Source organism: Carcharodon carcharias, chromosome 16, assembly GCF_017639515.1.
Source record: "Carcharodon carcharias isolate sCarCar2 chromosome 16, sCarCar2.pri, whole genome shotgun sequence".
Classification (NCBI taxonomy): domain Eukaryota; kingdom Metazoa; phylum Chordata; class Chondrichthyes; order Lamniformes; family Lamnidae; genus Carcharodon; species Carcharodon carcharias.
In genome coordinates, this window is record NC_054482.1 from 57,223,598 (window position 1) to 57,248,661 (window position 25,064).

Here is a 25,064-nt window from a genome sequence, read left to right on the forward strand (position 1 = left end):
CTTGGGTGAACATTGAGTCAAAACTTCTTCAGTGCTGGTTTTAATCCTTAAACTTTTCTCTATAGGTCATGCAAAATCTATATCTGAGAAGCTGGGCAGGCAGTTTGCTGTAATTAAACCTCTACAAAGTTGTCAAGAAGCAGATATTGCAACCTTGAAATGACACTTTCTTTCCTTGCAAGGAAGCGCTTAGCCACTGATAGACTCTTAGGAGCGTGAAGAGGTGGGACTCTCCCATAACCTGACCTTGTGATACAGCAGCCAAAAGAATTCAGGGTTAGAAGATTTCAAAGACCCAAAAAGGTAAAAATCACCCCCACTTGTAATTTCAGTTGACATGGAGATACAAAGAAGAAAATATCTTTTAAAAAACACTAAACATAAACAATATATTATAAAAAGGTAACTGTATTTTTGGTAACATCCTGAGTAATGTTGCTTAAAACAGCAAGAGGCGAACTTCCTCTTAGTGCATTTAATGGATAATATTTCATCTTGCGTTCGGGTCTTGGTTGGGGTTTCTTTAGAGTTTTCCCATTAATCTAGGAATACAACCATAGACTGTTATTCATAAAAAACAATCTTGTTTATTTACAGATCTACGCATATCTCTGTACTCTTACAAGATGTTGTATTTCTGCTTCCCACCAGATCGCTGTTACTTAATCATGTGATATTGCATCATAGTTACATCAGTATCAGGTGCTCCTGATTGTAATCCTTTACATCTCCTAGCAAGTCTTTATCCCAACCATATACATACACCTACAACCAGCCCCAAAGTCTCAGACTGCAAAGGGTTAGTCTTTGAGATGCCTCGACCAATCTCCCTGATCTGGTCCTGATTTCATTTTGAGATTGAGGACAAATTGTACTCTTATCTTTCAAAAGGAGTGTCTTCCACCTGGGTAGTAGCAGAGTTTCTACTTGCTTCTGGTTCCTTGTCTCCATCCAGATCTAAATAATATGTCCAAAGTTCAATTGGTTTCCTTCTCAATGATATCAAGGCTCATCGGTTTTCCCTGATTCCTCTCAAGCCTATAAGATCTCGGTTGTGGAGCTCTTTCTATTTCAGCACCTTTTTGTTGATCTCGTATCACTTTCAAGTCTCATGCCCTGTGCCTTATTTGAAATTGCGAGCTTGACTATCTCTTTGTTGCTCCTCACGATTCCTAACTCTCTCATGATTTTCTGAGGTAATGTTAGGTTGTAGTTTTTGTTGTAGAGCTGGGAATTGTGATCGCAGCCATCTTCCCATCAATAGTTTTGATGGCGAGGACCCGTTTTTTAGTGGTGAGGCTCTGTAGTTAAGAAGGGCTAAGTTAATATCTTTGTTCTCTTTCATTGATTCCTTGATTGTTTAAACTCCTCTTTCTGCTCCTCCTTTCGACTGAGGATATCTAGGTGAACTAGTCACATGCATGAAGCCATATTCCTGCGCAAAGTTGTAGATCATTAGCAAACTGGGGGCCATTCTCCGACACCACAAAGTCTGGAATGCCATATGTTTTCAGTGATGTAATGACTGTGTCTCACAGTGATGTTGTGTAACCTAATCACTTCAAACAATCTGGAGCAGTAATCAGTGATGAAAGCTTCGCCTTTAAACTCAAATAAATTCATTTCCAGGCACTCCCACGGCCTTGACAAAAAGGTGCCAGTGGTTCGCTCTGCTGGTTGGCTATTCACTGCACACTTAAGGCCACCAGACTGACTTCTGGGCTCTTGCTGTGCATTTCACTATCCCCAGGTGACCTTGGTGGATTTTGTGGAGTCTGACTAATGAAAGTGTATTTGGGATGACTAGTCTGTCATTTAAAAACTAAAAAGTCATCAATGATTGTAAGCTGTTTTCTCTGCTTGAAGCATTTGCAAAGCATTGGGGTGTTAGGTGTGTACTCTGGCCATCCGTTCTGGCAATACTCTTTTGTTTTGTTGCACTCATCCAGCACGGCTTAATCTCTTGCAGTCTTTGCTCAGTGGCTGGTAAGTGTTTGTTAATGAGCGAAGTATATGCTTCCACTTCATCAATAAGATTTAAATCTTCCAATTTTACTCCTTCCACTGGAATTCTTGACAACGCATCTGTTGTTGTCAGGTACTTCCCTTGAATGTATTCAGTAATTTAACTATATCTCATGAGTCTCAGTCTAAAACAGGCTTGCTTGTCCAACCTTTTTGGGTGGTGGAGTGGCCACATTTCAATATTTTTTTCATTCAAGGGGCCAATGAGCAAATTTCAGCAATATAAGGCTTGGCACAGTATTAAACATGATTTTTTAAGGAAATATCAAAGCAATAGATTGGACTGGTTAGGTGGGCAGAACAGTGGCAAATGGAATTCAACCTGAAAAAGTGTGAGGTAATTGGGGAGGGCTAACAAGGCAAGGGATTACACTATGATAGGACCCTGGAAACTACTGAAGATCAGAGAGACCTTGGTGTGCATATCACAGATCCCTGAGGGTAGCAAGGAAGGAAGATAAGGTGGTTAAAAAGGCATATGCGAAACTTGCCTTTATTAGCCGAGGCATAGAATACAAGAGCAGGAAGATTATGCTGGAATTATATAAAATGCTGGTTAAGCCAAAACTGGACCATTGCAAATTATAGGAAGGATGTGATTGCACTGGAGAGGATACAGAGGAGACTTACCAGGATGCTACTTGGGCTGGAGGGTCTGAGCTATGAGGAAAGATTGGATAGGCTGGGGTTGGTTTCCTTGGAGCAGGGAAGGTTGAGAAGGGACCTGATAGATTTATTTCATGTGAATTTAAATTCCCCAGCTGCTTTGGTGGGATTTGAACTCATGACTCTGGCTGATTAGTCCAGGCCCCAGGATTACTAGTCCAGTAACATAACCACTATGCTATAGTTCCCAAACTTAGGGACTTGATAGAGGTGTATAAGATTATGAGGGGCATAGATAGGGTGGATAGGAAGGCACTTTTTCCATTAGTAGAGGGGTCAATAACCAAGGGCCATAGATTTAGGTAAGAGGTAGAAAGATCAAGAATAAGAGGGCACGGATTTAAGGTAATTAGCTAAAGAAGCAATGGCGACATGAGGTAAAATATTTTCACACAGCAACTGGTTAGGATCTGGAATGTAGTGCCTGAGCGTGTGCTGGAAGCAGGTTCAATCAAGGCATTCAAAAAGGAATTTTGTTAACTGAAAAGAAAGAATGTGCAGGGCTATGGGAAGAAGGCAAAGAAGTGGCTGGGCTGGAACAATTCTGTGACAAAAACAAAAATAACTGGAAAAACTCAGCAAGTCTGGCAGCATCTGTGGAGAGGAGCACAGTCCGAATGACCCTTCAACAGAACTAAGTAAAAATAGAAAAAAGGTGAAATATAAGTTGGTTTGGGGTGGGGGGGGGTGGACAAGAAGAGCTGGATAGAGGGCCAGTGATAGGTGGAGATAACCAAAAGATGTCACAGACAAAAGGACAAAGAGGTGTTGAAGGTGGTGATATTATCTAAAGGAATATGCTAATTAAGGGTAGAAAGCAGGACGAGCAAGGTACAGATAGCCCTAGTGGGGGGAAGGGATCGAAATAGGCTAAAAGGTGGAGATAAAACAATGGATGGAAATACACTTAAAAATAATGGAAGTAGGTGGGAAAAGAAAAATCTATATAAATTATTGGAAAAAACAAAGAGGAGGGGGAAAATCAGAAAGGGGGTAGGGATGGAGGAGAGAGTTCATGATCTAAAATTGTTGAATTCAATATTTAGTCCGGAAGGCTGTAAAGTGCCTGGTCAGAAGATGAGGTGCTGTTCCTCCAGTTTGCGTTGAGCTTCACTGGAACAATGCAGCAAGCCAAGGATGGACATGTGGGCATGAGAGCAGGGTGGAGTGTTGAAATGGCAAGCAACAGGGAGGTCTGGGTAATGCTTGCACACAGACTGAAGGTGTTCTGCAAAGCGGTCACCCAGTCTGCATTTGGTCTCTCCGATGTAGAGGAAACTGCAATGGGAGCAACAAATGCAGTAGACTAAACTGAAGGAAGTGCAAGTGAAATGCTGCTTCACTTGAAAGGAGTGTTTGGGCCATTGGACGGTGAGGAGAGGGGAAGTAAAGGGGCAGGTGTTGCACCTTCTGCGGTTGCATGGCAAGGTACCATGGGAGGGGGTTGAGGTGTAGGGGGTGATGGAGGAGTGGACCAGGATGTCCCAGAGGGAATGATCCCTGCGGAATGCCGCCGGGGGGGTGAAGGGAAGATGTGTTTGGTGGTGGCATCATGCTGGAGTTGGCGGAAATGGCGGAGGATGATCCTTTGCATGCGGAGGCTGGTGGGGTGATAAGTGAGGACAAGGGGGACCCTATCATGTTTCTGGGAAGGAGAAGAAGGTGTGAGGGCGGATGCGCGGGAGATGGGCCGGACAAGGTTGAGGGCCCTGTCAACCACCGTGGGTGGAAAACCTTGGTTAAGGAAGGAGGAGGACATGTCAGAGGAACTGTTTTTGAAAGTGGCATCATCAGAACAGATGCAACGGAGGGGAAGGAACTGAGAGAATGGGATGGAGTCCTTACAGGAAGCGGGGTGTGAGGAGCTGTTTCTGTTGAAGCGTCATTCAGACTCGAAACGTTGACTGTGCTCCTCTCCACAGATGCTGCCAGACCTGCTGAGTTTTTCCAGGTATTTTTGTTTTTGTTTTGGATTTCCAACATCCACAGTTTTTTGCTTTTATCTCTGTGATTCTGTGACATTGATCTAATTCCAGGAGATGGCACAATTTATCTACAGCTTCACTTGAGGTGCAAAACAGACAGCCAATTTTCTCCATGGACTACTCACCGATGTAGATTGGGTTCTAATGCTTTTCCTTAAATTGCTCCGCCTCCAAGTCTAGTAAAATGAGAACTGCTGGTGGACCCTTGGTGATGTAGGCACTGAACCAGCCAATTCCCTGCATAAAATGTCTCCTGCTCTTCTCTGTCCTGAACCTCTGCCAACTGTATTATCTAGAGACCATCTTCACTGGGAGTATTATTTAAATTATCACAATGATGTGACTTATGCATGAGTGATATTAATCTATAATTTCACGGACTGAACAAACATATACTGAACTGTTTAAAAAGGACCTTTTTTAAAGACAAGAAAAGGCACTGACTAAAGATGGCTGCCACATCACCTGATGTCTGATATTGCAAGTTGGCCAGCTTCTGGAAAGTCCTTATGTGAATTACTATTCAGATGTGCCCAGATACCCTCATGGAATTTCACACCTGAGGATGTCAAAAACTACTTCAGATGGATTTATTGAAAAATGTACTGGACTTACATTTACATTTTTATAAGGCTACCTCTCCAGCTGAGACAGAAAATCTGCTAGGATAATAGTTACATGAAAGATGTTTTCCTATCTCACCAAGATTAATAATGACTCATTCAAAGAGTTAATAGCTGGGACATTACAGAATATACACACACCCCTGGCCATGAGAAGAAAGCACCATCAGTTCAGACATTAGGTAAACAAACACCTTCTGAAATTATTATGGGGAGAGAATCATGTAACTGAAGTAACAATTTTGAAATCTTTTTAATACAAGCTGCTAAAGACAGAAGCAGTGAGTAATCTGGAAAAGCTGCCAATGAAGCAGTAAGGAGTCCCTTCTCTCCTCTCCCAAGTTAAGACCCTATCTCTTACAGTTTAAAAATCCAGCAGAGATAGTGAATTTTCCATTGAAAGGAACCTCAGGTGCAAGACTTCAAAACTGGAAGAGACGGATTATGGATTAAAAATAAATTGTCTCTGGCAATTGCAGTCACATGAGCTTCAACTCCACTCCTGGAATCTAAAGGAACTTGGAAAAGTTTCTGCTACAGCCACAGTGACCAGCCAAGGACTCAAACTGTGAACTCTCAAAGTTTTTTTGTCTTTCATCATTGAACTGTAATTTGGCTAAGAAAATAACTACCTACAGTATAACCTGTAAATTTTGCATGCTTGTGTATGTGTGAATGTGGGTCACAAAAGTTTGAGAAGCATGGGTTTACCACTCAATCAAAACTAACCCCTTTTGTCTTAAACCTCAAGAAAGCCTGTCAGATTTGTTTTTTACTTGCACTCAGTACCTACATGGTTAAACACAGACACTGAGCAAAATTCCTTCATTCTTCCAAATCACAAGAAAACCTGTTTACAGTCTTGGAATGGTAGGACAGAGCAGTCATATTTAACCCCTCCTCATGTGGCCGTAACAGAAAGTAGATGCAAAGGGATATGTGAGAAAATTTGCACAGCCATCCTTAATTGATACATATTAATTGTGTTCAAAACAGAGTCTAACTTCAAGTTTGTGTGTGAATTTGTGTTAAACCAAATTATTCCCCAGATTAACACAAATTATGTAATACATGCAAGTGCATTAGTTCTAAAGCACAGAAAAATCCAATTGCCCCCGTGTCAGCTTTAAGGGATTGCCAAGGCTGAAAGTATCTGCATAGGAATTAACATTAATATAGGCCACTTACTTACAGCTCCACAACAATGCCTGCCCCCATCCCTATCTAAGCCCATCACTGTTGGAACTCTCTGTCACTTCTAGACTCAGCTATTCTGATGCTTTCCATCCTGCAAAAACTCCAATTTGATCCAAAGTCTGCCACAACCAGACTGCTTATCCATTAGTCCCTCATCATTACCCCCTCCTTATTGACCTATACTGGCTCCAATCACTAGTTTTTATGTATAAGTCTCTCTGTGGCTTGTCCCACCTGATCTCTGCAATTCTTTCCAGCCCTTTATCCACTCCCAAATACTCTGTTCTGCTGACCACACCTTTTGAATATCTCCCTCCAACTCATGACGTGGCAGAACCCTATGCTTTGGTACTCCATGTCCAAACCCCTCTCTCCTCTGCTAAAAACCTCTGGAAATCCATGACTGAGCATCAGTCATCCTTCCAAATCTCTTCCTCTTTGGCTTGCTATCTGTTTTCATTAGACCTATTTGTGCTACACTTTGGGAAGTCTTTTACATTAAGGATGTTTTAGGAATATAATTTATTGTAATTACATCCTTTTAAAGTTAGTTCATTTCCCCTTTCCTGATTTCTACATACCACACATCAATTGTTACCAAGATATTGTGAATCGTGGGCCAGGTGCTGAGACAATGCACTCAGAAATTGACTGCTAGGTGTTTCATGACAGCAACATGGAGTATCTTTCAGTTTTAGTTAACTAGGGCAAATACTTCTCCTTGTGCTGTAAACAATATCCCCTACTTGCAGCCATACGTGGGTGCCAGGAACTGTGCAGACATAACTTTCCCTTGAATTTTCCCTTCCTAATGCTGGGAGATGTCACAGAAGCTGCTTGTGACTTTTAAATGGCTCAGCACAATCATGCTACTAATAAAATATTTTTAAAATTTATTTTATAAAGGGAGATTTAAAAAAAACCAAAAATATTAGTCATCCCCATTGCACTGTCATTTATGAACGGGTAACTAGTGGCCACAACTCCATGGGCAGAATATTACACTCAGCGTGCGGGTGCACACCCAAGCATAAAATGATGCAAGATGACATCGGGCGTGTGTCCCGATATCATCATGCAGTCTTGCGATATTTCCATTAACAATCTAATTAAGTTCAAATTTACGCTCCCCGTCCAACCAAACAGTTGGTAGGCAGACGTTACACTTTTTAGGAAGCCTCTTCCACAAGCAGGATGAGGTTTCCGAAAGCAAATAAACATTAAATAAAAACTTTATTTTCGAATTTAAAACATGTCCCAGCTCATGTGACAGAGTCATATAAGGGGACATGTTTTATTAAATTTTTATTCTCTTCATTTTTTTTTTACACAGCGCTTCAATCTCCCTGAGGCAGCTCCGTGCCTCAGAGATTGAAGCAGCCTTTCTTGCGCATGCACGAACAGTGCGCTAGGCCTGGCTCTCCCCACCACCCCCACCTACACAGACAGCGTTCAACGCTGCCGCTCAAGGCCCGCCTGCGTGAAATCGTGGTGCCGAGCTGATCGCAGGCGGCAGTCGGCTTCCTGACCGCCCCTGCCTAGCACCCCCGCCAAGGGCGAAATCCTGCTCCATATTTCTTCTGATTTTACTCTGTCCATGTTGACTTGTCTAATCCCATTGATATTTTCAAAATGTCCTGTTATCATATCCTTTATAATAGACTCTAGCATTTTCCCTAATCCTGGTGTTAGGCTAAACGACCTATAACTCCCTATTTTCTCCCTCCCTCCTTTTTTAAATAGTGGGGTTACATCTGCCACCCTCCAATCTGCTGGGACTGTTCCAGAACCTACAGAATTTTAGAAGATGGCAACAAATGCATCCACTATTTCCATGGCCACCTCCTTTAAAACCTTGGGACGTAGATTATCAGGCCGTAGGAATTTATCGGCTTTCAGTCCTACTAATTTCTCCAGCACTATTTTTTTAGTATTACTAATTTCCTTCAATTACTCCTTCTCACTAGGCCCTTGGTTCCTTGGCATTTCAGGTAAGTTATTTGTGTCTTCCTCCATGAAGACAGAACTAAAGTAGTTGTTTCATTGCTCTGCCATTTCCTTGTTCTCTATTATAAATTCTCCCTTTTCGGACTGTAAGGGACCTACATTTGTCTTCACTAATCTTTCTCTTTTTACATACTTATAGAAGCTTTTAGAGTATGCTTTTATGTTCCTTGCAAGTTTACTCTTCTAATATATTTTTCCCCCCTTAACCAATCTCTTGGTCCTCCTTTGCTGAATTCTAAACTGCTCCCAATCCTCAGGCTTGCCATTTGTTCTAGCAACTTTATATGCCTCCTCTTTGGATTTCTTTTGTCAACCATGGTTGGGCTGCTTTTCCTGTTGCATTTTTGCACCAGAAAGGAATGTATAACTGTTGCAATGCATACAGAAAATGAAAGGATCATCTCCTTCCCTCTTCAAAGAGCTCCCTCACTCACCACACTTCAATTTAGGCACACTAATACAGCCCAAAGCAGCACTGTAGATGGCCTGCTTTTATGCTGTCTGAATTGAGCTCCTAAAAACCTGTTTATACCAATTATTTAATTAACTAGCCGCAGCTAATTAACTATTAAGTGTCTGTTCACATTTCTAATGCAAATTTTACTGAGTGGAAAGAGGACAGGGAAGATCTGCCCCCGTCTGCTCAGGGATGTAGTTTTCTGCTGTAACCTGAAAATAATTTCAGTCTGTATGTACATAAAGCATTTAAATACTTATTGGTGAAAGGAAATTAGCCACAAATAATACAAACAGCAAACTAGGGCACAGATTATATAAAATAAGTACATAATTATTTTAATTTCTTATGTTCTATTGTTTACAGACATAGCCCTATGATCTTTTTCTCACTTCCTTGAAGGCACTGACTAGCACTGCGGTACTGCACTATAGACACTGGCAAGGTCTACCATATCAGCCAAGTGGCTATCCACCTATATGCCTTGATGTTGAGTGATGGCTGGCTATTGCAATTTGAAAAGTAACAGCTGAACCATTTCCTGTCCTCACCCCAATGTCTACAGTCACACTCAGTTTGCAGTGGGATTCAATGAACAATAATAAGGAACTGGAATTGTGGCCAATTTCCTTAACAAGTGAACTAGGACACTAAAAGTTCATAATTTGCAGTCTTGCATAGCAACATATCATGCAACTGATCAAGAAACCTAAAAGAATAGTTCAGAGCAACTGGCAACACAAATTTCATTAAACATACCTTTGGGTGGAAGGAAAAACACATTCCTGGTGCTTGGCGAGAAATGGAGGCCTCACTCTTCTTTTCTTTATCAGTTGCCATTTTCCTGGAAGTCTGCATTCCTGTTTGTTTTATCCTCATTAAATCTGTATACCAAAAAGAATATAAAATTATCAGGATTATGATACTTGACTGGTGATCCAGAGGCCTGGGCTATTGCTCTGGAGACATGATTTCAAATCTCTAACTGCAGCTGGGGAATTAAAATTCATTTAGTAAACAGCTAGTTCTAGTACTAGTGCCTATGAAACCACTAGATTGTTGTAAGATCCAATCTGGGACATAATGTCCTTTAGAGAAGGAAATCTGGCATCTTTTACATGGTCAGGCCTATATGTGAATGCAGACCTATAGCAACATGATTGACTCTTAACTGCCCTCTGAAATGGTCTAGCAAACCACTGTTATATTAAACTGCTACTAAAAACTCTAGTAAAACAGGACAGACCATCAGCATCGACTGAGGCACTGAACAAAGATATACCAAGCCTAGCCAATGCTGGGATGTGCCAAAATTGACAGCTATCCCACAGACGAGACAAACAATAGCCTGACATAGTCATATCCACAGAATCATATCTTAGATCCAATATCCCAGACATCTCCATCACTGGTGTATCCCAGCGGAGATGGCATCACAATGGTGTACAGTGAGGAGCCCTCAACATTCAGCCTTGACACTAAGTAGTCTCATGGCAATAGGCCAAACATGGGCAAGGAAACTGATCGCAACAACCTAATATTCTTCCTCAACTGATGAATCAGTACTCATCCATGTTGAATATTATTTGGAAGAAGCACTGAGGTTAACAAGGGCATAGGTTGTACTCCGGGTGGAGACTTCAATGTCCATCAGCAAGAGTAGCTTGGTACCAAGTTGGCCGCATTCTGAAGGACATATCTGCCAGCCCGGGCTTACAGAAGGTGGTGAGAGAACTAACATGAGGAAAACATCTACTTGACCCTGTTTCTTCAATCTACCTATTGCAGATGCACCTATCCATGACTGTATCAGTAAGAGGGATCACTGCACAGAGCTTGTGGAGATCAAGTCCTATCTTCACACTGAGGACAGCTTCCGTCACATTGAGTGAAATTACCTTTTTTTCACAAACACAAATATTTTCCACAAACATTCAATTCCTCCACCACCAAAGTACAGTGGCAGTAGTGTGTACCATCTACAAGATGCACTACAGAAACTCACCAAGACTCCTTAGGCAGCACCTTGAAAACCCATGACCACTACCGTCTAGAAGGACAAGGCCAGCAGATACATGGGAACACCACCACCTAGAGGTTCCTCTCCAAGCCACTCACGATTCTGAGTTGGAAATATATCATCGTTCCTTCACTGTCACTGGGTCAAAATCCTGGAACTCCATCCCTAGCAGCACTGTGGGTGTACCTACACCATGTGACTGCAGTAGTTCAAGAAGGCAGCTCACCAACACTTTCTCAAGGGCAGTTAGGGATGGGCAATAAATGCTGGCCTAGCCTGTGATACCCACATCTCATAAATGAATTTTTTAAAACACCCTAAGTGGGGTAGATTCAGAACAGAAATAACAACAGAAAATGTTGGAAATACTTGACAGATTAGACAGCATCTGAGAAGAATGAAAAAGAGTTAATTATTCAAATAAGTTAGATGACCTATTCTCAGATAGGGCTTTTTTATTCGATCATGGGATATGGGTGTCACAGGCTAGGCCAGCATTTATTGCCCAGCCCTAATTGCTCGAGAAGGTGGTGGTGAGCTGCCTTCTTGAACTGCTGCAGTCCATATGGTGGATTCTATGGCCGGCGCTTGTGCAGAGACCACAGGGAACTGTAGTTCGCAAACTCCGAGGCCTGATCTCTGATTCAAAATAAGAGTCCCTTCAGGAAGAGCAGTCAGAGAGCAGACCTGTCAGCTGCTCGGAACCAGCCCGCGCTGATTTCAAAAGGAGAGTGAAAAAAAAAACACATTGTGACATCACAGGGAAGAAGCAATTTGATTGGTTGAAGAAGCAGCTAACTGTTTGGTGAGTATCTAGGTTTATTCTATTCCTAAGGTTTAGAATAAAGTAGGAACTGTACTTTTTGGTAAGGATTTAAAAGTTTAACGTTAAGGCATGGCAGAACAGCTCAGCCAAGCGGAATGCCCGTCCTTTGGGGAGTCATGGACACTTCTCGTGACCCAGACAAGCCCATGTGCAGGAAGTGTCACCGGCTGTATGAGTTTGAGCTCCGTGTTTCAGAGATTGAGCAGCGGCTGGAGTCACTGAGGTGCATCCGTGAGACAGAGAACTATGTGGATAGCACATTCAGAGAGGTGGTCATACCGCAAGTTAGGGGCAAGCAAACACATAGGGAATAGGTGATCGCCAGGCAGCCCAAGAAAAACAGGCAGGTAGTGCAGGAGTCCCCAGAGGTCCTGCTCACTAACCGGTTTTCTATTCTGGATATCGGTGAGGGCAATGGTTCCCTGGAGGAGAGCAGCAAGAGCCTAGCCCATGGTACTAAGGGTGGCCCAGCTGTACAGGAGGGAAGGAAGAAGGGTGGAAGGGCAGTACTGTTAGAGGATTCTTTAGTTAGGGGAGCAGAAAGGCGTTTCTGCGGCTGTCAATATGACTCCAGGATGGTTTGCTGCCTCCCTGGTGCTAGGGTCAAGGATGTCACAGAATGGCTGCAAGACATTCTTGTGGAGGAGGGTGAACAGCCAGAGGTCATGATCCACATTGGTACTAATGACATAGGTAGGGAGAGGGGGATGTGGTCCTGCAATTTAGGGAGCAAGGCAGAAAATTAGCAAGTAGGACCTCTAAAGTAGTAATCTCTGGATTACTTCCAGGGAGTATAGAAATAGGAAGAAAAGACAGATGAATGCGTTGCTGGAAAGATGGTGCAGGAGGGAGGGCTTTAGATCCCTGGGACACTGGGACTGGCTCTGGCAGAGATGGCACCTGGCAAGCCAGGTTGCATCTGAACAGAGCCGGGATTGAGTTCTCTGCGGGTCGTTTTGCTAGGGCTGTTCCGGAGGATTTAAACTAACTCAGCAGGCGTGTGGGAACCAGGAGAGAATATTAGAAAGTAATACCAGGGTGAACAGAATGTTGGGAGTGGCAGATAGCACTAAAATAGAGAATAGTAAGTTAATAGATGAAGTCGGAGTAAGGGAGCAAGTAATGAAGTCTAAATCAGGGTTACACTGCATGTATGTGAATGCACAGAGTATAGTTAATAAAATTGGGGAGTTACAGGCACAGATTGCCTTGTGCGATTATGATGTTGTGGCGATAACGGAGACCTGGTTTAAGAAAGGGAAATCTGGGTACTAAATATTCCTAGTTACAAAGTGTTCAGAAAAGATAGCAAAGGAAAAAAAGAAGGGGTGGAATTTTTGGTTGAGAGTATTGCAGTACTGGAGAAAGAGGATGTGTCAGAGAATTCAAGGACAGAATCGATTTGGCTAGAGCTAAGGAATAAGATGGGTGCAATTACATTGTTCAGTGTAATATACAGACCACTAGTTAGTGGGAAGGATATAAAAGGAACAAATCTGTAAGCAAGTTACAGAGAGGTGTAAGCATCATAGAGTACTTATATTGAGGGACTTTAGTTACCCGTATATAGACTGGGATAGTGGTAGTGTAAGGGGCCGTGAGGGACAAGCATTACTAGATTGTGTTCAGGAAAATTTGCTACAGCAGTATGTGTCCAGTCTAACAAGAAAGGAGGCACTGCTAGACCTGGTTCTTGAGAATGAGGTGGGCCAAGTAGATCAAATGACAGTAGAGGAACACTTAGGGGACAGTGATCATTGTGTCATAAGGTTTAGGATTACGGTGGAAAAGGATATTTGTCAATCCAGAGTAAGAATAATCAACTTGCACAGAGCGGACTTCAATGGAGCAAGAACAGAGCTGGGCCAGATAGATTGGAACCAAAGGTTGGTGGGAAAAACAGTAGTTCAACAATGGGCTACCTTCAAAGAGGAGATGGTTTGGGCACAGTCAAGGTATGTCCCCTCAAAAGGGAAGGGTAGGACAAACAAACCCAGAGCTCCCTGGATGACAAAGGAGGTTGAAATTAAGTTAAAGAAGAAAAAGTGTGATTATGACAGATGTCAGGTAGCAAATACAATTGAGGACCAAGCTGAATGCAGAAGATTCAGAAGGGATGTGATAAAGCAAATACGAGAAGCAAAGAGGGATTATGAAAATAGACTGGCAGCTAACATAAAAAGAAATCCCGAAGTATTCTATAAGCACATCAATTGTAAGAGGGTGGTAAAAGGAGGAGTGGGGCCGATTAGGGACCAAAAGGGGGATTTACCAAAGAGGCAAGAGGCATGGCTGAGGTGTTAAATGAATACTTTGCATCTGTCTTTACCTACAAGGTAGATGCTACCCAGGCCATGGTGACGGAGGAAACTCACTCACTAGAAGTGATTTAAATTGATAAGGAGGTGATATTGGAAAAGCTGCTGGTATTTAAAGTTGACAAGGCACTGGGACTGGATGAGATGCATCCAAGAATATTGAAGGAAGTGAGAATGGAAATTACAGAGGCACTGGCAATAGTTTTTCAATGTTCCCTGGAATCAGGGGAGTGCTGGAGGACTAGAGAATTGTAAACATTACTCCCTTGTTCAAAAAAGGTTGTAAAGATCTGCCCTGCAATTACAGACCAGTCAGTTTAACTTCCGTGGTGGGGAAACTTCTAGAAACAATTATTCGGGATAGAATTACAGGGAAAAATGTGAATTGATTCAGAAGAGTCAGCATGGATTTGTTAAAGGAAAATCGCGTCTAACTAATTTGCTGGAGTTTTTTGAAAAGGTATCAGAGATGGCTGATGAGCGCAAGGCCATTGATGTGGTGTATATAGACTTCCAAAAGGCATTTGATACAGTGCCACAGAACAGACTTGTGAGGAAAGTTATAGTTCATGGAATAAAAGGGGCAATAGCAACGTGGATACAAAATTGGTTGAGGGATAGGAAACAAGGAAGAAGGTTTGTAGAGGAGATCCCCAGGGGTCAGTATTGAGACCCTTGCTCTTATTGATATATATAAATTATCTAGATCTTGGTGTGCAGGGGACAGTTTCAAAGTTTGCAGGTGATATAAAACTTGGGAGAATTGTAAACTGTGCGGAGGACACTGCAGAACTTCAAAAGGCATTGACACATTGGTGCAGTAGGCAGATAGGTGGCAGATAAAGTTCATTGCGGAGTATGAGGTAGTACGCTTTGGTACAAAGAGTATGGAGAGACAGTATAAAATAAAGGATACTATTCTAAAGGATGTGCAGAAGCAGAGAGACCTGGGTGTATGTGTACATAAGTCATTAAAGGCGGCAGGACAGGTGGAGAGAGTGGTTTCTAAAGCACAGTTTTCTAGGCTTCATTAATAGGGGCATAAAGTACAAGCGCAGGGAGGTTATGATGAACTTATATGAGACACTAGTTAGACCTCAGTTGGAGTATTGTGTACAGTTCTGGGTGCCACAGTATAGGAAGGCTGTAAACGCATTGGAGAGAGTACAGAAGAGGTTTATGAAAATGGTTCCAGGGATGAGACACTTCAGTTAAGAGGAAAGATTGAAGAAGGTGGGACTATTTTCCTTAGAGAGGGGAAAGCTGGGAGGAGACTTGGTAGAAGTTTTCAAAATAATGAGGGGCTTGGACAGAGTAGATAGGGAGAAACTGTTCCCACTTGTAAGTGAATCAAAAACCAGAGGGCACAGTTGTAAAGTGTTTTGCAAAAGAAGCAAATGCAAGGTGAGAAAAAACTTTTTCACACAGTGAGTAGTTAGGGTTTGGAATGCACAGCCTGGAAGTGTGGTGGGGGCAGTTTCAATTGAGGCATTCAAGAGGGCATTAGATGATTATCTAAATAGAAACAATGTGCAAGATTACAGGGAAAAGGCAGGAGATTGGTACTGAGTTAAAATGCTCAGAGAGCTGGTGCAGACACGATGGGCTGAATGGCCTCCTTCGACACCATAACAATTCTGTGACTACTAGGTGCTAAAACCTGTCCACCATCCACAAGGCAAAAGTCAGGAGTGTGATGGAATACTCTCCACTTGTCTGGATGAGTCCAGCTCCAACAAGAAGCTCAACAGCATGCAGGACAAACCAGCCCACTTGATTGGCATCCCATATGCCAACTTAAACATTCACTCCTTCCACTACCGACGCACAGTGGCAGGAGTGTGTACAATCTACAAGATGTACTGCAGCAACTCACCAAATTTCCTTTATTAGCACCTTCCAAACCCGTGATCTTTACCACCTAGAAGGACAATGACAGCAAGTGCATGAGAACACCACCATCTGCAAATTCCCCTCCAAGACCTCCTGACTTGAAGCTATATCCTAGTTCCTTCACTGTGCTGGGTCAAAATTTTGGAACTCCCTTCCTAACAGCACTGTGGATGTACCCACACCACATGGAGCGCAGCAGCTCAAGATGGCGGCATACCATACCTTCTCAAGGGCAATTAGGGATGGGTAATAAATGTTGACCTAGCCAGTGACACCCACATCCCATGAAAGAATAAATAAAACAAAGTACTGAGGCAGGGGAAGTGGAAGCAGGGAAAGAACAAAAGGGATAGGATGGATAGCAGAAGAGATGATGGTTCAAGCCAAAGCCACATACGCACATACATACATACGAGTTAGGAGCAGGAGTAGGCCACTAGCCTCTTCGAGCCTGCTCCATCATTCAGTAAGATCATGGCTGATCTGACTGTAATCTCCTGCCTACCCTGATAATCATTCTCCCCCTTGTTTATCAAGAATCTATCTACCTCTGCCTTGAAAACATTCAAAGAGTCTGCTTCCACTGCCTTTTCAGGAAGTTCCAAAGACTCAGTACCCTCAGAGAAAACATTTCTTCTCATCTCTGTCTTAAATGTGCGACCACTTATTTTTAAACAGTGACCCCTACTTCTAGATTCTCCCACAAGAGGAAATGTCCTCTCCACATCCACTCTGTCAAAATCCCTCAGGATCTTCTATGTTTCAATCAAGTCACCTCTAACTCTTCTAAACTTCAGCAGATACAAGCCTAGCCTGTCCAATCTTTCCTCATAAGGCAAACCATCCATTCTGGTATTAGTTCAGTAAACCTTCTCCGAACTGCTTCTATTGAATTTACGTCCTACCTTAAATAAGAGACCAATGCTATATACAGTACTCCAGTCTCACCAGTGTCCTGTAAAACTGAAGCATAACCTCCCTAAATTTATATTCAATTCCCTCGCAATAAACAATAACATTCTATTAGCTTTCCTAATTACTTGCTGTACCTGCCTTTTGTGATTCATGCACTAAGACACTCAGATCCCTCTACATCTCAGAGCTCTGCAATCTCTCACCATTTAGATAATATGCTTCTTTTTTATTCTTCCTGCCAAAATAGACAATTTCACATTTGCCCACATTACACTCCATTTGACAAATCTTTGCCCACTTGCTTAACCTATCTATGTCCATTTGTAGCTTCCTTATGTCCTCTTCATAACTTCCTACCTATCTTTGTGTCATCAGCAAATTTAGCGACCATACCTTCTGTCCCTTCATCCAAGTCATTTACATAAAGTGTAAAAAGTTGAGGACCCAGCACAGATCCCTGTGGCACACCACTTGTTACATCCCGCCAACCAGAAAAAGGCCATTTATGGCTACTCTCTATTTCTTGTTAGCTTGCCAATCTTCTATCCATGCCAATATGTTACCCCCACCTACACCATGAGCTTTTATTTTCTGCAATAACCTTTGATATGGCATCTTATCAAATGCCTTTTGGAAATCTAAGTACAGTACATCCACCAGTTCCCCTTTATCCACAGCACATGTGACTCCTTCAAAAGAACTCCAATAGATTGGTTAAACATGATTTCCCTTTCACAAAACAATGTTGACTCTGCTTGATTGTCTTGAATTTTTCCAAGCACCCTGCCATAACATCCTTAATAACAGTTTCCAACATTTTTCCTATGACAGGTAGTAAGCTAACTGGCCTGTAGTTTTCTGCTTTCCGTCTCCCTCCCTTTTTGAATAAAGGAGCTACATTAGGTATTTTCCAATCTAATGGCCCCTCCCTGAATCTAGGGAACCTTGTAAAATTAAAACCAACGCATCAACTATTTCACTAACCACTTCTTTTAAGACCCTAGGATGAAGTTGATCAGGACCCAGGGATTTGTCACCCTCCAACAATTTGCTAAGTACCACTTCCCTGGTGATTGTAATTTTCCAGAGTTCCTCCCTCCCTTCTACTTCCTGATTTACATCTATTTCTGGGATGTTACTTATATTCTATGGTGAAAACCGATGCAAAATACCTGTTCAATTCACCTGCCATCTCCTTATTTCCATTATTAATCCCCTAGACTATAGGACCAACACTCACTTTGTTAACTCCTTTCTTATTTAAGTATCTATAGAAACTCTTACTCTCCATCTTTATATTTCTAGCTAGCTTTCTCTCGTACTCTAATTTTTCCTTCCTTAGTAATCTTTTTATCATTCTTTGCTGCTCTTTATATTCTGCCCAATCTGCTGACCTGCCACTGTCTTTGCACATCTATATGTTTTTTCTTTAAGTTTAATACTGTCTTTAACTTTTTTAGTTAACCACAGATGGTGGGTCTTCCCCTTGGAACTTTTCTTTCTCATTGGAATGTGTCTATTCTGAAATATCCCTTTAAATATCTGCCACTACATCTCTATTGACCTATCCCTTAATCTAACTTGCCAGTTCACTTTAGCTAGCTCTATTTTCATACCCTCATAATTGCTCTTATTTAAGTTTAAAATACTAGTCTTGGACCCACTTTTCTCTTCCTCAAACTGAATGTAAAATTCAATCATATTATGATTGCTGCTATCCAGAGGCACCTTCACTACGAGGTTACCAATTAATCCTATCTCATTGCACAATACCGGGTCTAGTATCACCTGCTCTCTGGTTGATTCTAGAACGTGCTGTTCTAAGACACTATCCTGAAAACATTCTATGAACTCCTCATCAACGCTACCTTTGCCCATCTGATTTTTACAGTCTATATGTAGATTAAAATCCCCCATGATTACCGCTGTACTTTTCTGACAAGCTCCCATTATCTCTTCCTTTATATTCTGACCTACCATGTAGTTACAATTAAGAAGCTTATACACCACTCCCACAAGTGAGTTCTTGCCTTTATCATTTCTCATCTCAACCCACACCGCTTCTACATCCTGTTTCTGAACTTAGGTCGCCCTCTTTAATGCGCTAATACCATTAATTCACAGTTCCATCTCTCCACCTTTTCCTAGCTTCCTGTTCTTCCTAAAAGTTACGTTCCTTTCAACCTTCAGGTCCCAATCCATGTCATCCTGCAGCCACGTCTCTGTAATCAGTGCGCTTCTTTATTTCTATTTGCGCCATCAGTTCATCTGTTTGTTTTGAATGCTACTTGCATTCAGATACAGAGCCTTTATTTGGTCCTTTTATTATTTTTGTAACCTTTAGTCTTGACTGCTGTTTTACCCTTAGATTTGTATTCCCAATCCATTCCTTTTATGTTCTGTTTATCAATTCCCATATTAATACCTTCTTCTCTTGCCTTGTCTCTATACTTTGGTTTCCCACAACTTCCCAAATTTGATCCCTTGCCCCAACTGTTCAGTTTAAAATCCTCTCTACTCCCCTAGTTATGCAGTTCACGAGAACACCAGTCCCAGCACAGTTCGGTGTAGGCTGTCCCAGCGGTGCATATCCCATGTCTTATGAAGAAAGGCTGGACAGGCTAGGCTTGTATCTGCTGCAGTTTAGAAAAGTAAGAGGCAACTTGATTGAAACATAAGATCCTGAGGAGACTTGACAGGGTGAAAGTGGAAGGGATGTTCTCTCTTGTGGGAGAATCTAGACTCGGGGGTCACTGCACACAGTTTTGGTCCCCTTACTCGAGGAAGAATGTAGTTGCATTGGAGGTGGTTCAGAGGAGGTTCACTAGATTGATTCCAGAGATGTGGGGCTTGTCTTATGAGGAGAAATTGAGCAGTTTAGGCCTATACTCGCTAGAGTTTAGAAGGATGAGAGGAGATCTAATTGAGGTATATAAGATGCTAAAGGAGATAAATAGACTTGGAGTGGATGTTTCCCCTTGTGGGGCATTCTAGAATGAGAGACCATAGTTTTAGGCTAAGGGGTGGCATATTTAAATCAGAGAGGAGGAGGAAGTACTTTTTTCAAAGGGTTGTGAATCTGTGGAATTCACTACCTCAGAGTGCAGTAGATGCCGGGACGCTGAATAAATTTAAGGAGGTGATAGGCAGATTTTTAATTAGTAACGTTATGGAAGGTTATGGGGAGAGGGCGGAAAATTGGAGTTGAGGCCAAAATGAGATCAGCCATGATCGTATTGAATGGCGAGGCAGGCTCAAGAGGCTGAATTGCCTACTCCTGCTCCTAGTTCTTCTGTTCTGATGTTATGTTTTAAAATAAGGGGTCGCCCATTTAGGTCAGAGATGAGGAAAAATAATTTTTCTCTCAGAGAGTTTGAGAAACTTTGGAATTCTCTTCCTCAAAAGATGGTTGAGGCAGAGTCCTTGAATATCTTTAAGGCAGACGTAGATAGAAGATTTTTGTAAGCAAGGGGATGGAAGGTTACTGGGGGTAGGCAGGAAGGTGAGGTTAAAATCAGATCAGCCATGATCTTATTGAATGGCAGAGCAGGCTCGAAGGACTGAGTGGCATACTCCTGCTCCTGATTCATCTGTTCATTTTTTCTTCTATGGCTTCTTCCCTTTCTATTGAAAGAGGTGATTCACAGTGGATTACCTCCATTACTCCATGTGTTGGCCTTGACAGTGAACATCTGTAGGCTATTTAATTGCAGAGAGACTGCCAGCTCAATCTGATCCAATTTGCACACTTGTTAAAATCTAGCAGGAATCACTGGATTGAGATCAGGAGCACTTACCCTGGCAAATATTTTTACAAAAGTTAAATGCTACATGATACAGAAAATCTGAAGTAAAAACAGGAATTGCTGGAAATGAAAACAGGAAATGCTGGCAATACACAGCAGGTCAGACAGCATTAGTGGAGATATGTGGGTGTTTTAAAAATCAAATAATTCAATCATTAGTGGTGGCTCACCACTACCTCAAATAAGATTAACTAACTGAACACAAATTTGGGCTGCTCTTGGTTACTATAGTGCAGTACTACGTCAAAAAATTGATTTAGCATTAAGCTATCAAGTCCATCCAGGATGAATCTGGTCATTCAAAATAATCCAAATGGTTTAAATTAGGCCAATCTTGTGTTTTTTCCATGTTTTAAAATTGACCAGTTTGGATAATATTGAATTTTAACCTGGTTTAGGTCAAACACTAATCATATCAGCTGTCTGAAGACCAATCTAATTTCAATGTGATTGGTAGGCCACCTGTCAGATTGTGTCAGAAAATGGCAGTCCACTCATTTGGACTGTGCAATTTTCAGTGGACTTTCCAAGGCCGAATTAAAGCAGGACTAGACCTTTAAAGGGAGGGTGCATTTCCTGCTTTTGCTTTCATTGGAACAGGGTTCGTTAGAATTATTCTTCGAGAAATCTCAGAGGATCGCCCCTAGGTTTTTTGATACCTCCTTGGAGGTTCTGGTGAAAGAGGATAGAATAAGGATGAAATAATATTTCCCAACATTGGGTACCCTGACACGATCTACCTAGTCAGCATCACTGTTCCCAGGTCCTGAATGATGATGTTCCACCTCCAAAAGTTGCAAGCCAATTAGAAGCCGTAAGCTCTTCAGTACCAGCCACACCACTGGGAATGGTGGCCACTGTCAGTACTGCAATAGGCCCCAGGAGGAGGAACAGCCATGGAGCTCCCGAACCCAGGTAAGTGGGGTGGGCTCATGGGGCAAGGCATGCCCCAGTGAGGAGGGTAAGGAGAGGTTGGTTTAAAGGTCAGGAAGCATCTTCCCACAGTGGCTGCCCTTGCCTCCCTCCGTTGGGCAGGAGGGTCCCCTCCACCTCACTACAACAATGCCAGGGGCAGGTCCACCAGGTTATATCTGGCAGTTTGCCCACATGGCATGGCATCCCCTCCACACACCCAGCGGTGGCAGGCTAAGGCCCTTAAGTGTCCCTTAATTGGCCACTTAATGGTCTCACTTGGCCTCCGAACAGGAAGTCCCACCCTGGACTTAATCGATGGGGGTGGGGGGTGGAAGTCGGATAGTTGAAGGGCTCTCCATCCTAAGCTTTCCCACTCCACAGGGTGCATTGGGGGAGCATTAAATTCAGCTCATTCTTTGCAGAATCTCTACACTTGTTCACTTTCCTTTTCAAAAACACTGACAATCCTCTCACCCTTTCTTTATTTTGGAGAAAAGGACACACAATTACATGGAAGAGCCATGATCAATGGGAAGGTGAGGCTGGTGGTTTATTTGAACAGGGTGTCGCCAATTACTTGTACTCATCATTCACTTCAATAAATCACACTTTAGAAGCTCAAGAGCTGAGAACCTCAAACTCCATTTTGAAACTGCTACTGTATAGCCTTTCAGTGCCATGCTAACTCTTGTCCCTTTCCTACTGATTTTAGGTCTTTCTCAGGAGCAAGATTTTCCTGAAGAAGACACTTCAGAGCAAGTTAATTCTTTGACAATGGACCATAACAAGTTCTATCCCTCCAAAACACGAGCACAGTTATTGGCAATTGTAAAAGACAGTCGATTAGCAGGGTCTGCATGTGGTGACTTTTACCCAGCACAAGTGAGGAGGAGCCGGTGTCAAGGCAACCCAGGTGGTGAGGGTTGGCAGAAAGTGAGGTCATCTTCCAACTCTGCTGAGGAGGATACAAATGCTGACTTCAGGGTGTGGGTGGGTGGTGGGGAGATGGTTGAGTATCACAAGGTAAAAGTGTCATGGCAGAGGACTGGGAACCTGGCACAAACTAGCAGTACTTGGGGATTTCATTAACCACTGGGAAGAAGGATGCCATTCTTTTCGGTCCCCACTCCAACTCTGTTTTCTAACTACTAACCTACCAACTCCATCCCTCTACCAGTAAATACTCTGAGACTAAGCCAGTTAATTCACAACCTTGATGCTACATTTGATCCCGAGGTGAGCTTCCTGATAATGACTTCATATTCCTGCCTTCACTAAGGCTGCATATTTCCACTTCCGTAACATTGTCTGACTTCAACGCCCTGCTGAAACCGTCATTCATGCCTTTGTTTCCTCTAGGCTTGACTATTCCAATGCACTCCTGGCTGGTGTCGCATTTTCTACCCTCTGTAAATTTGAGGTCATCCAAAACTCTGCTGGCTATGTCTTAACTTGCAAAAAAGTTCCAATCCTTTATCACTCCAGTGCTCGCTGACCCACACTGGCACCCAGTCAAGCAATGTCTTGACTTTAAAATTCTCATTCTTGTTTTCAAATCCCTCCATGGCCTTGCTCCTCCCTACCTCTGTAATCTCCTCCAGCACCACAACCCTCCGAGATACCTGCATTCCTCTAAATCTGGACTTAGGTGCGTTTCCAATTATAATATTCCCAATTATAATTGCTCCACCATTGGTGGCTGTGCCCTTAATTCAAGCTCTGGAATTCCCTCGCTATACCTTTCTGCCTTTCTACCTCACTTTCCTCCTTAAGACACTTCTTAAAATGTATCTCTTTGGTCAAGCTTTTGGTTATCTGACCTAATATCTTATTGCGTGGCTCAGTGTCATACTTTGTTTTATTATTCTCCTGTGAAGTGTGTTCGGACATTTCATTACGTCAAAGGCACTATATAAGTTGCTACTGTTGTTGGTTAACACATTCAAATATTTGTTGGTGGCACAACAAGTTGATGAGGCAGTTAAAAGAAAAGCATATGGAATCCTTGGCTTTATAAATCGAGGCATTGGTCTGAAGTTTTACTTAACCGACCTTCCAGGAGAAGAGGAGATTGGAATGGCATAAGGAACCTAAATTGGGATTCACCCACACACTGGAATTTTAATTCTACGCTGTGCATGTGACATCACCAATTGGTTCCCCCCTTTGAAACCAGCCTAGTTGGCAGGCTTGGCTTCAAGTTGGACAAAGAACAGGTTAATGGAGGCCACAGGACAAGGACATAACGGAATGTAGCCACTGTTGTAAATTCCTAAGCATTCCTATGCTGTCTGTGTCAATCAGAAGTGCTTGGCCCTGGTGAAGAAGGCATTGATGACCTGCTTGATTCAGCTGTGCACTGTGCTATATTATTCATTTCTGAAATTTTTGATTTTCTTTTAGCTTTGCGCTGATTGTTGAATATTAAACAGTGTTACTTCATAAAATGGAGCTACTCCTAAGCCAATTTTCAGTCCATCAAGGCAAAAGTAGCAATATGAGTCACGGGAAAATCAAGCACTTAAGATCTGAGATATGAGAAATATGAAATCCCTATATATAGGCATCTTGGACAAATTTGCACAGAATGCAGAATAATTCAAGCCTTAAAGTGCAAAGGTGCACAACTGAGATTTAGGAGTATGATGGAAAATGGGTTCTATTAGTCGGAGTTCCTGATCCTTAGTTCTACTGCTAGAGATTTGAGGAAAGGACGGAGAATTGATAATAAATCAGTAAGGGACATTTTTCTCAAATCCAGAGACCCCACCATTACTGGTACCTTGTCACAATGGAAAATTGTTCAAGTGTCAGCCTATAGTGATTGCCTGGCCTATTCTTTAGAAACATGCCTCATCCTACTTTTTGCTTTCTGCATGCAGGCACTTTTCAGTGAGAGTTACTTGACAGTAATTAGGAATAGGGACTGATTTTTCCCTCAACAACCTAGGAGCACTGAGGCAAATTGAGCACATAACAGTGTTGTAATGAACTGTATGTTCTTAGGGAATGTAGATTTAATCTAAACTAAAAGGCCAGCATCTAACCAACTGAATCACCAGACTATCATTCAGATGTACTTTTTTGGTAGCTTAAATATGGTAAATTAAACACCTGTTAACTGCCTCTGGCCACCACTGATAACACAGCATTGAATGCTAGACATACCTGATGATTCCAGTCCTTTTGCAAGAGTCCATTTGGCAATCCTGCCATCTGCAGCTATGGAGATCAAGGTCCCCTCCTTTTCATCCTCTTTGGAATTTCTGTCCTGTTCAGTCCACTTCAGCTGCCAGACTGGGCCAATATGTTTATTCTGATCATTACTGTAAATAATTAAAATGGTCACAATGAAAATTCTCAAATTAAAAACTTTAATTTTGAAGCATCTATCTGAAAACATTAAATCAA

General features: G+C 42.3%; 1 protein-coding gene across 4 annotated transcripts in view; it reads right to left on the bottom strand.

Moving 5' to 3' along the window:
• dnai4 (dynein axonemal intermediate chain 4) overlaps window positions 1-25,064 on the bottom strand; it is a 179,742-nt gene that overhangs the window by 24,081 nt on the left and 130,597 nt on the right. For all 4 annotated transcript variants that reach the window (XM_041207630.1, XM_041207629.1, XM_041207632.1 and 1 more), the window contains 2 exons: window positions 24,822-24,979; window positions 9,720-9,844 (listed from right to left, as the gene is read on the bottom strand). In XM_041207630.1, the coding sequence (XP_041063564.1) occupies window positions 9,720-9,844; window positions 24,822-24,979 (283 nt within the window). The remainder of the gene's footprint in view (window positions 1-9,719; window positions 9,845-24,821; window positions 24,980-25,064) is intronic.